Source organism: Lissotriton helveticus, chromosome 2_1, assembly GCF_964261635.1.
Source record: "Lissotriton helveticus chromosome 2_1, aLisHel1.1, whole genome shotgun sequence".
Lineage (NCBI taxonomy): Eukaryota > Metazoa > Chordata > Amphibia > Caudata > Salamandridae > Lissotriton > Lissotriton helveticus.
In genome coordinates this window covers 1,390,349,557-1,390,362,263 of record NC_136059.1, presented here as the reverse complement: position 1 = coordinate 1,390,362,263, position 12,707 = coordinate 1,390,349,557, and the positions used below count along the sequence as shown (strand labels likewise).

At 46.0% G+C, this 12,707-nt stretch overlaps 1 protein-coding gene across 1 annotated transcript in view; it reads left to right on the top strand.

Annotated features, from left to right (window-relative positions):
• The window catches only part of TRMO (tRNA methyltransferase O), a 221,092-nt gene that overhangs the window by 90,249 nt on the left and 118,136 nt on the right, over positions 1–12,707 (top strand). Inside the window, exon 3 of the mRNA XM_078676327.1 lies at positions 10,528–10,685. Coding sequence (XP_078532453.1) covers positions 10,528–10,685 — 158 coding nt within the window. The remainder of the gene's footprint in view (positions 1–10,527; positions 10,686–12,707) is intronic.

Here is a 12,707-nt window from a genome sequence, read left to right as displayed (position 1 = left end):
GGGCTGTGAGAGCTGTATGGGCTGTGAGAGCTGTGTGGCCTGTGAGAGCTGTGTGGGCTGTGTGGGCTGTGAGAGCTGTGAGAGCTGTGTGGGCTGTGAGAGCTGTGTGGCCTGTGAGAGCTGTGTGGCCTGTGAGAGCTGTGTGGCCTGTGAGAGCTGTGTGGGCTGTGTGGGCTGTGTGGGCTGTGTGGGCTGTGTGAGTTGTGAGAGCTGTGTGGGATGTGAGAGCTGTGAGGGCTGTGAGAGCTGTGAGAGCTCTGTGGGCTGTGAGAGCTGTTCGGGCTGTGAGAGCTGCGTGGGCTGTGTGGGTTGTGTGGGCTGTGAGAGCTGTGTGGCTGTGAGAGCTGTGTGGCTGTGAGAGCTGTGTGGGCTGTGAGATGTGTGGGATGTGAGCTGTGGGAGCTGTGTGGACTGTGAGATCTGTGTGGGCTGTGAGAGCTGTGTGGGCTGTGTGGGCTGTGTGGGCTGTGTGGGCTGTGTGGGCTGTGTGGCCTGTGAGAGCTGTGAGAGCTGTGTGGGCTGTGAGAGCTGTGTGGGCTGTGAGAGCTGTGTGGGCTGTGAGAGCTGTGTGGGCTGTGTGAGCTGTGTGGGCTGTGAGAGCTGTGTGGGCTGTGAGAGCTGTGTGGGCTGTGAGAGCTGTGTGGGCTGTGAGAGCTGTGAGGGCTGTGAGAGCTGTGTGGGCTGTGAGAGCTGTGTGGGCTGTGAGAGCTGTGTGAGCTGTGTGAGCTGTGAGGGCTGTGTGGGCTGTGAGAGCTGTGTGGGCTGTGAGAGCTGTGTGGGCTGTGAGAGCTGTATGGGCTGTGAGAGCTGTGAGAGCTGTGTGGGATGTGAGCTGTGTGGGCTGTGAGGGCTGTGTGAGCTGTGAGAGCTGTGTGGGCTGTGTGGGCTGTGAGAGCTGTGTGGGCTTTGAGAGCTGTGTGGGCTGTGAGAGTGTGGGCTGTGAGGGCTGTGAGGCCTGTGAGAGCTGTGAGAGCTGCGTGGGCTGTGAGAGCTGTGTGGGCTGTGAGAGCTGTATGGGCTGTGAGAGCTGTGAGAGCTGTGTGGGATGTGAGCTGTGTGGGCTGTGTGAAGGCTGTGAGGGCTGTGAGGGCTGTGAGGGCTGTGAGGGCTGTGTGGGCTGTGAGAGCTGTGAGAGCTGTGAGAGCTGTGTGGGCTGTGTGAGCTGTGTGAGCTGTGTGAGCTGTGTGAGCTGTGTGGGCTGTGAGGGCTGTGTGGGCTGTGTGAGCTGTGAGGGCTGTGTGGGCTGTGAGCTGTGTGGGCTGTGAGAGCTGTGTGGGCTGTGAGAGCTGTATGGGCTGTGAGAGCTGTGTGGGCTGTGGGAGCTGTGTGGGCTGTGAGAGTGTGGGCTGTGAGAGTGTGGGCTGTGAGAGCTGTGTGGGCTGTGAGAGCTATGTGGGCTGTGAGAGCTGTGTGGGCTGTGAGAGCTGTGTGTGCTGTGAGCTCTGCTTCTTTTGTGTCTCGGTCTACCTAGCACAAGATGAATGCCAACACTTCCTGGTTAGAAGTGTTGAAAGCCAATGAGCATGCTGCTTTCCTGTGAAATGCATGCTGATTGGCTGCCACTGTCTGTCAACCCTCCGAACTAGGAAGTGTTGGCAGCCATCTTGTGCCTCAGTAGAACCAAGGCACAAGAAAGCAGTAAAACAAAGGTGCAAAACACGCAAAGGGGGCAGGGTAGAAGCACCCTGACCCCCTAGGCCTGCTCAGGGGCCCAACAAGGCCCCCACAGGCCCAAAAAAATAAAATCAAGAGGGTACGTGTACCGTACAGAGTACAGTAAGCTTACTGTGAGCTTACTGTACTCTGTACCCCGCGATTTTCCGGAAAAAAATATTTTTGGGGGGGGGGCCTGGGGGGGCCTTGTGGGACCCCCTGAGCAGGCCTAGGGTGTCAGGGTGCTTCTACCCTGCCCCCTATTTGAGTTCTACAAGTTTGTTTTTCTGCTTTCCTGTGCCTCAGTCTACCGAGGCACAGGATGGCTGCCAACAATTTCTGTTTTGGAATGTTCACAGACCGTAGCAGCCAATCAGCATGCAGCAAGTACTCTGGAAGGTACAGAGTACAGTAAGCTTACAGTGCACTCACGTGTGCCACATATAGATATATAATTTGAACAAATTCGATTTTCTTAACAACTACTGGAGGGATTTTCACCAAATATACAAAAGGCACTTCTGCATACCAGGCTCTACCATTTTGCCAAGTTTGGTGTAATTCCATTCAGCCGTTCGGGCTGTAGCCGTGTCTAAAGGTCCTATGGAAAATTGCATTGGACTCAATTTCACATTTGATTTTCTCAAAAACTACTGGAGGGATTTACACCAAACATACAAAAGGCACTGCTGCATACCAGTCCCTACCATTTTGCCATATCTGGTGTAATTCCGTTCAGCCGTTCGAGCTGTAGCCTTGTCAGAATGTCCCTATGGAAATTAACATGGGGAAAACACGTTTTGGGACCCCCCTTTTTTCTCGGCCCCCGCTTGACGAATCCCCCCCTGAAACTTTCAGGGAAGGAGCGGAGCGCAGCGAGGCAAATTTAAGGAAAATTACAGGCAGATCCCGCAATCGGCGCCAAAGTTATTCCCAATAGAATGTTCGGAATTTCCTATGGTAACTAGGTCCTAACTATATATACCTACTGGCGACCGCCAGTAGGATATATATATATATATATATATATATATATATATATATATATATATATCTATATCTATATCCTACTGGCGGTCGCCAGTAGGTAGTTATAGTTAGGATTGTTTCCATAGGGAAATCGCAACATTCTATTGGGAATAACCTTGGCGCCGGTTGAGGAATCTGCCTGAATTTTTCCTCAACTTTGCCTTGCGGCTCTCCGCTCCTTCCCTGAAAGTTTGGGGGGGATTCGTCAAGCGGGGGCTGAGATAAAAGGGGGGTCCCAAAACGTGTTTTCCCCATGTTAATTTCCATAGGGCGGTTGAACTCACTTTCAGCTCAAACGGCTGAATGGATTTTCACCAAACTTGGCAAAATTGTAGGGACTGGTAGCCCGATGTGCCTTTGCTATGTCTCAAGATATGTGCTCCAGAGGATTTTGAGGAATTTGAGTTTAAAAAAAAATATATATCTATAAGCGCGCCCCGGTACGCGTACCGGGGAGCGCACCGGGCGCGCTACGCGACTTGCACACGGAAAGCTGATTGGCTCTCGGGTGTCTGTAAATATTCGAAACAGTCCGCAGTGGCCGCCATCTTGTGTCTCGGTAGGATGGAGACACAAGAGGTGGCAAAAAACAAAGGGGGAAATGACCAAAAGGGGGCAGGGTAGACCCCCCCTGACCCCCTAGGTTTGATGTGGGGGCCATAAAAGGGAAACGCGGGTGAAATGTTTAAAAAAAAAAAAAAAAAAAAAAATCGCGGGGGGAGCGCCCGGTACGCGCACCGGGGAGTGTACCAGGGAGCGTACTTTGGTGAAAAAAGATTGACAGAGATTCTTTAAAAATATAGGTTTATTTTTATAAAGTAAAGGTAGTTCTAAAAATAACTGTTTTTTTTCTTTTTTTTGTTGTTTTATATATTTTTTTATGTTTTTATGAACATTTTGTACTTTTTTTGGCTTTTATATTTTTTTTGTATTTTTTATGGGGAGAAACAAAAACAGGGAATTGTAAATGGCTCAACTGGAGCATAAAAAAAATCAGGAAAAATTAGTTTTTTTTGGGACACTTATGGTTATCACCAGCAACCATGATAAGTTCGATGCTTTGCTCACCATAGCAAAGTGTCTTGTTACAATATTTGCACACGATTTTGTAATCGGCAAACTTAGGTTGAATAGTAGCCAATGTGTCTCTTGCCCCTGGACCCGATGGAGTGGGTTGTTTTGATGTTGAGCGTCTAGACGTTGATGGGGGTAGCTTACTGCAGAGGTCCCTTAACTCTGCATTAGAATAATTGTTTGGATGCCAACGCATCATGTGGCGAATCATGGTATGATTCCCGAAGGAATACTTTTTGTTAGGGTTCCCCCTGGATAGCTCAGCACCACAAATTAAACAAGTCATCTTTGCAGCGTTGACTTTTTTAAAACCCCTTGGGAGTTTGTAGAACTCCCATATAAAGTGCTCTTTTGGTTTGTAGGGCTGTTTATCTTCAGGCAGGTACTCCCTTGTCTGTGCCTCCTCTTCATCATCCTCCTCCTCTTCCTCATCCTCCTCCTCTTCCTCTTGATCACCAATGTAATCTTCTGGTGGTCTTTTAGATGGTGGTGGTGGTGGTGGTGGGGCAGATGCTTCAGCTGCTGCTGCTACTGTAGCCATTTTCTACTAGTAAAGAGTAGAGATAGAACTCGAACAGGTCTTCCTCAGTCAAAGGACAAAGTCAGAATAAGGAAAAAAGGTGGGGGCTTTCATCATTTGGAAAACAAAATTGTTCTGGACCAATGAAAAGTGTTATTTTCAAGTCACATGATCCAGGCTTTCATCATTTGGAAACCAAAACTGATCTGCACCAATGAAAAGTGTTATTTTCAGATCACATGACCCGACGCGCTTACGCTACGCGCCCCGGGGCGCGCCGCGTAAGTGAGTCGAGACGTTGCGCGATCGTATGCGATCGCGTGCTTCCAGGTGCGCTTACGCAGTGCGTCATATGACGCATCCCGCGACTACGCAAAACGTCACGATGTTGTTTTTGTTCGCGGGAATAGCGCTAACGGGACACTCCCCGGTACGCGCCCCGGGGCACGCCGTAACATTGCGCTTACCTGTGCGTTCACCGGTACGCGCCCCAAGAGCGCCCCGGGGCAAAAAAAAATAAATTTACATATTTACACAATACAAAATTCGTTATAAAAAATATTACTTTTCATACCTATAGAGATTTGCTATTAAAAAAACATTGAAATTCACTGAAAAAACCATAGGTTTCACATCAGTTATAGTTAGGAATTAGCATTAAAAAACCTATTAAATTCACTGAAAAAACCATAGGTTTCACACCAGTTATAGTTAACAGGAAATTTTACTCGCATAAAACCATTGAAATTCCGACTTTATAGTTAGTTGGACTCACTATAACTTGCGCGTGCAATGCACTGCTGATGACATCGCATATTACATCACTCATGACATGGTCCGTGACATCACTCATGACATCACTGATGACACCATCCTTGTGACAGAGTGACAGACCTCCTTTCAGTGTAATGTAACCCTTGAAACACATATTCAAAAATAGAAACTAAAATTTACAAAAAAAGGAGATACCCATACCAGTTACAACAACCAATTCAGTAATTCCACCATCTATATACACATGCACTGATTCACCAACAGTTCTATATAGTCACTCATACATATACTTACTCATCATATGTAGTGATACACCTATATATCCTGTTACACACCGACAGTCATCCAAAAGTTACTCACACACATACTCACACATGCAAATAAACTATTGAACATCCATTTATTTGCATATACAGCTATACACACACTACCACTTTACTTCTAAGAAAACTTACACATACTTGCTCTCTTAAACAATCATTTATATAAACACATACTAATTTAAATAGGAACTCTTACAATCTCTTACTCTCAGATATACTCACTTATATACATCAATATCCACATACACTAGATTAAAACATATGTAGTTACTGATAAAGAAACTAGTGAGACACTCATTCACTCAGTAACACACACATATACACAGTCATCCACCCATACAGTCCTGCACATATGCTGTCTTCAAAACACATACAAAGAGAGAGTCGGTCATGCATCTATGTGCTAAGTAATACCTCCACCAAACCATACAAACACTCATACTGATACTAAGAAAAACATCTAATAACCTATATACATACACATGTACCTACTCACCAAGCCATGCAGCCACTTATACAGAAAGTGAAACACTAATACATATATTTAAATATTTAAACATTACTCTCTAATATATGTATTCACTAAGATACACTTAATAAACCAGTTAACCAATCAATTTTTTTAAAAAAAAACATCCATGTAAAAACGTATTTAAACATTTATTCTTCCATCAACTTTTACATATACATATATAGCACATATTTATTTTTCAGAAAGACACACATTCACTGGATTGTGTCATCAGTGATGTCATGAGTGATGTCACTGACCATGTCATGAGTGATGTAATATGTGACGTCATCAGCAGTGCATTGCACGCGCAAGTTATAGTGAGTCCAACTAACTATAACGTGGGAATTTCAATGCGAGTAAAATTTCCAGCTAACTATAACTGGTGTGAAACCTATGGTTTTTTCAGTGAATATATATATATACATACATACATACATACATACATACATACATACATATATACACACACACATAGTTTTTACAGGTGTGTGGGTTCCACTAGCCACCTGCATTTGTTAGTAGTCAGTAGGACTCTGGAGGTGTCCCCTTGCTCATTCGGAAGCTCATGGAAATTCATGGATAAACAACCAGATTTACAGAAACCAAACCAGAGATATTGGCAGATGTCTATTTTTACACACCAACGGAAAATTAGTGAGAGTTATGGTGCATTTATTATTTGAAATGAGACCCAGGCGGCCCCTTGAAGGAACAAGACAATATTGTGCAGCACCGCAACACAGAAGGCGTGGATCAGGTGGAAACTCCGCCCAAAAATACAATATGCCGGGGTTTCCGCTTATTCAGAACACTGCTGATAAACTTTTGAAAGCTTTCATTTAAAGAGCTCACACTTGAATCCACAAACGGGATTTAATTCTGTGATTTTATGCAATTTGTACAGATTCTCCAGCTGGTGCAACAACCAACTAAGCTATCTTCCTCCCTCGGTGGCAGAGTTCTCTTTTCTTTTCGAGGCAACCAAGATAAGAATCAGCCATCTTATTAGGTTTACCTCACATAACCCCTCCTTGATTAAAAATGCTACTTTCAGAAGTAGAGAGGACTCCCCAACAGCATCAAGCCCGATGGGTTTTGTGATCCGAGCCTGCCCTCTATTGGAGAGTGTCCCAAAAACTTCTCGGATAGTCCGGGGAAGGGCAGCCTTTCAAGGATCAGGGTGTGTACGGAGAAGACGGGATGGACCAGACACACACAGCATTTCCCTTGCGGGAGCGAGCAGGTGCACCATCTGTTTTCAAGATAATTACAAACAGATGGCGCCGATGCTTGCTCCCGCAAGGTAAACGCCAAACGTGCACATGTTGCAAAAGAAAGCAATGCAAAACGTGCACGCTTTTAGGCAAAGTACTGATCAATTGCAAAAGGTCCCCTTCTATGCAAAGCATGCGCGCTGCGTAGGCGAGACCTAAAAAGGGCTTCTTTGGTTATGTGCATGTGCCTCAAGTATCGTCCAGTGTATGTCCTCCGGTGTATGGCCTATCTCAATGTAATGGGTAAGCATTTTGGTTGTTGTCCTACCATACCTTACATTACTGCAGTGTTAAGTAATTCTAGTTTTTTACTGCCCTTGTTGTCACCCCTGCATAACGTTTTAGGCATATTGTAGAAGGGAGACTTATGTGGACATTTTTCTCCACATCTTTGAGGACTGCTTGTTTAAAAGGTAAGACCTCATGTGGCACCAATCCTGCCGTGGGAGTGACGGTGGAAGGGTTATGGAGGTCTGAGTCCGGGTTTTCCATCTTCAGTTTGTCTAGAAAGAATGCATGTAGGTGGATATTTCTGAAGAAGCGATGCCGTTCCTGTGCGGTCCTAAATTGGTCTTCCATGGGCGATAAGTTGCCCACGCATTTAGTAAATACCTTGTATGTGATTTCCATGTAATCAACTTCTACAAAAGCACGAGACCTTCTTACCAGCTCCCCCGCCCCCATCTGTTCTAAGTGCACAGCTGGGTGGCTGCAGTCCCCCAAGTCCTGCCATGTAAACACCTCCACTGAGGGCCAACATTCCAAGTTACCACCTAGTGACCTGGAGTATCGGCCACCAGAACCAATCACCCTATCTCTGCATGACCTATATAATCTTTCTTTGCTTTAGATCTGAAAAATAGCGGGTAGTTTCCATCACACCATTATGCCAAATAATTGCTTGGGTACGGCGCATATCGCTTGACACCATTCCAAGATGGCGCCTATATTTGGAAAAACAATGTGGCAGCTGTGGAGTGACTAATTCGGTACCAGGTTAGCGCTGCAGTTTTCAAAACCACGCCCAGCCTGCCTGAGTTAAAAATCCCATCCAGTCGGGAAAATGGCAATTTCCGTGGCAGCCGAAAGCGGGGGTTGGTCCCATACCTTCAGGAACTTTAATAACAGTAAGTACTCTCTCCTGGGCCGCTAAAGTTTCCCGCTACACCAATGTGTGAGCTTGCGGCATTACTGGGCTTGGGCCGCCTTGCTTCCCTCTGGGTTTTGGCACTAACGAATTCCAGAGCCTGTGGTCACATCCCAGGAAGCGATCCTCCCAGCATACCCCTTTGATATTTGGCACTCCGGCTTAGGCCCCTGGAGCCGTTTCGATGAGCCCATTACTGTTAACCCACTTGATCACCCTGACATAAGGGACCAGGAATGGCCGCCTGTTTACCGGTGCTGGGGTTAAACAGCCACCCTCTGCTTGAGCAATCTACCGCACCTTTCTATTCCACCTAACTCAACCACCCCTGCTTTTGGGCTTTTAATTGTACGCTTGCAGGCTCCTTTCTCGCTATTGTGGGAGCGTCCTGGATATCACTGCTGGGGCAAGCAGCCCCCCACTCCCCATTTTAGGTAAGTTACCATGGAGCCTACAAGCCTTTACCTGGCAACTATTTTGCAGGGTGACAGGGTCACATGCGCTGGGGCACTCCCGCGATGGTACACCACCACCGCGATGGTACACCACCACCGCTTTTGCGGGACATCCCCATGTTAAAGGCCACACAAACCTTCTGGTGCTGCCATACGAATACCGTTAAAACCATGAACCATGCATGAAGGACTAACAAATGTATTTCTCTGGACTTAAATGGATCTATTTCTATAAAAAAAAAGTTTATGAATTATCTTGCTTTACAACCACAAACACGTTTCATCTCCCGAATGATTAATTACTGTTTTTAGAGCGTTCTGCAATGTTCCCTTACCAGCCACTCTACACCATGGCCTATATGTCACTAGTTGCCTTGGTTATTTAACTGTGTCAATGTTTGTTCCCTTTCCAGGTGAATCCAGAAGATATATTGTATATCTGTGTATGTGAGACTGCATTACTAGTCCAAATTATTGGGTACGGGACCACACAGGCACACACCTATCCCGTCTCTATTTGAGTAGACGACCATCCCTTAGTCCTTAGGAAATGCCAAGATCCTGTGGACTATAATAGGCATGAAACATGTCCCCTTCACTGTACACACACTAATTTGAGCTCAAGAGGCTGCAGTTTCACCTCTGTAGCCACAACTCTAAAGTCCTTTGTTTTTGCTATAGCATAGAAACCCAGCCAATAAAGGAGTCCTATGGTATCCCTATAGCTATTTGTATCCCACACATACCCTAACCCACCTCTACTCATATTACTCTCTACACATATGCCCCTCCACCCCTCAGACTGCACATCGACAATAAGAAAAGACTTCCAGCAAAAAGCCCCCATGCGGGACCCGTTGGGCTTTGCAGCGTCAGCCCAACGAGGAGCTGCCCGATGATGAAGCATAACACCTCTTGGGGTGTGTGAGGGCCCTTGCTCTTAATAGGAGCTACTCTCCATCTATTTTACATCCTTTTTGGACATGTGTTACATAACCACTCCTTACTACTGCTCACTCGCCGGCCCCTCTTCCGTATCCTTTAGGAACTGCATGCCCCTGTTCTTGCCATTCATACATAGGGGCACGTATGCTTTACCTATCAAGCCCCAGTCCCTTTCCTAGTGATTTGCATTTCATCAGATGTTCTCTGGACTAGCCTGTGGCCTATATGGGTGTGAAGGGGCATGAAGTGGCCTGCTGAGATAGAGCCAGAAGAAACTGAAAAGAGAGATGATTGATTTCTGCAACGTGAGAGGTGTGCGGGTGATATCACATCAGAGCATTCTTTTTGAGTCCCTGCATTTGTTCATGCATAGTGGTGTGCTTTCATCTGAGCAGGGCAATAACCTGTATGTAGAAAATGTGATGACATCGCTGGAAGGGTGGGTGAAAGACTGTAAGAAGCTCAAATGTGTTTGGGGGGGCGGGACAGAAATGACCCCTCGGGGTGTTTTTATGATGGCGGAGGAAGGCAAACTGTTTATCTGTTTAGGAGAATGATGGGGGGTGTAAGAATGAGCAAAGAACAATGGAGCCAAGATTTGAGGGAAGCTTAGTTGACAAGTTAGCTTGTGCGGTTCAGCCGGAGGGCTACGGATTCTGCATGCCAGTTGTAAATAAAGCAGCCTTTTGCAACCGAAGCAAGTGGAGTGGTGTGATAATTTCCCAGTATGCCATCTTAACGATATCCCCATCATTTGTAAATATTATATTTTCTAAATTATCCAGTAAAGCTAATTCGTCCCTCCCTTTCTGTTCTTAGGATTTTGTTTGTTTTTCATCACAATGGTCGCCTGAGCTGCAAAGCTAAAGTCCAGCCTCCAAGGCTTAATGGAGCAAAGACTGGAGTGTTCTCCACAAGAAGTCCTCACCGTCCTAATGCCATAGGACTAACTCTTGCTAAACTCGAAAAAGTGGAAGGTAATACCAAAACATATTTTATTGTACCTTTGCTCAGCCCAGACACTGGTTTGCTAACTTTTCTTGAACAGAATTGTGTGTGAGCATTGTAAAAAGAATACCACACTCACAGAGACGTTTAGGATACAGTTGATTATAAAAACAATCCAGCCTTTTTAGACCTTTGGCTCAATTTGAGTAAAGGATTTATAGCAAGTAAACTACCCTCAAGTTTATTTGAACATCATGGAGGGTTTTACATTATAGGCTGTTTACACTGTTAACCTCAGGCTGTGCTAAAACATGCATAGAAAATGTTGGAATACCACATGCTACGTCTACTGATTGTCAGTAAGTTTTGTGTCGTAACAACATATTAATAACTGCAGTTTCAAACGACTTCCTCCCCATTGTGATGCTTTCTGCTGGGATACTGGCCTACAATTTGGACCAATGACACCCCGCTCTTTCATATCACAAGGGTGAGGTGTACTACAACCTATTACCTTTGTGAAATGATTTTTAGTAGTTGTAGGGGCATTTTGTGCCTCATGCATGTCAGTGGATATATGGGCTAATTTCAAAGGCACAAAATCATAGGGGAATCCTTGACTTCACCCTGGTCTTTCAGGATATGATAAATGGAGTATCTAAGTAGGAACTTTTCCGAATTCTCAGACTGATGAAACATTTCCTTTTCAGTGTTTTTTAGATCCTTTGCCTGTATCGCACTATGATGGAGTACCTAAGTAGGAACTTTTCCAAATTCTCAGACTGATAAAACATTTTCTTAAGCATGTCCAGGAGGAGTCTGAAGACCCCTTACTGGAGCACCCTATTCCCCTAGGGATTAGTTCTAGTGACACAGAAGGATGCCCTAGAGGTAGGACCCCCTTGGTGCTTCTGCAAGAGTGTGGAGCAGAAATGCGGAATATGGCAGTTTCCCCAGGACCATCGAAAGGGGGAGGGGATTGCGGCCTTAAAGAGGTCTACTGTGCTGGTAATAATGCTTCTTCTTTTGCTCTTCATCTCTCTATAGTTTCACTTCTCACCCTCGAACTGTCTGTGCTGAGTGTCAGTGTGGTTATCTTTGGGCCCTTTGGGTAGTGGTAGGTGTAGGAGAGTAGGGTCTGCTATCCTATGGTCACCCCAAATTTTTGCTTTTTGATTCACTGGTTTATGACTTAATGTGGCTGTGGGCCTGCTAATCAGACCCACAGCCTGCTGTTCTCTCTCTAAATTGATACCCATGCACTTTAGGTGCATAACGAAATTGGAACTGGTTCACCTTATTGGCCCCTGTAACAGTGTACCCAGGTACCCAGGGCATAGGTGCTTCCAAGGCCTACCAGGGGCTGCAGCACGTATTGTGCCACCCCTCGACTGGCCTCCATATTTGACACAACTGGCTGATCACTCAGCTGGGGTAAGTCGGTGTAACCACCCCTTACTTAGGTGTAGTATGCCTATACCTAACCTAAAATGGACACATATGTTCCTATCAGCCACTCCTATGGAAGGCCTCATCAATCCTGGAGGCAGAGTGCTTGGAAATATGTGAGATAGTGCTCTGGCATGAGCTGAGCCTGTCTGCAGCTTTCGGAACCATGTCCTTTAGCTGTTTCCTGATACTGCCATACCATATACTCTTAAGTGCATTATAATCCTCGCGGTTAAATGCTATCTTGGGGTTGGCTTTATCAAAACATGTCGAGTAAGGTGTCATACGAATTGGAATACTACCCCCTCGCCAGTTCTGGCGACGGGGGTAGCATTCCACCCTTCTAGAGGGACATGACATGTACCTAACCTGAACCCCGGTTAAAGTTAAACAGAGCCTCAGCATCATAAAATGGATGCTGCCACCACAGACACAAGTCTGACCTCCTGTTGCTGGGAGTCCTTCCAGCGAGGGCAGCTTGAACAAAGGGTTTCCTGCCTTGGGAGGTGCTAGCACCACCCCAGACAGGATTTTGTGTATTGGGTAGGACAGGGCTGAATAGAATTAGACATGCCTGGGGCACACAAGGTGTCCCCGTGCAT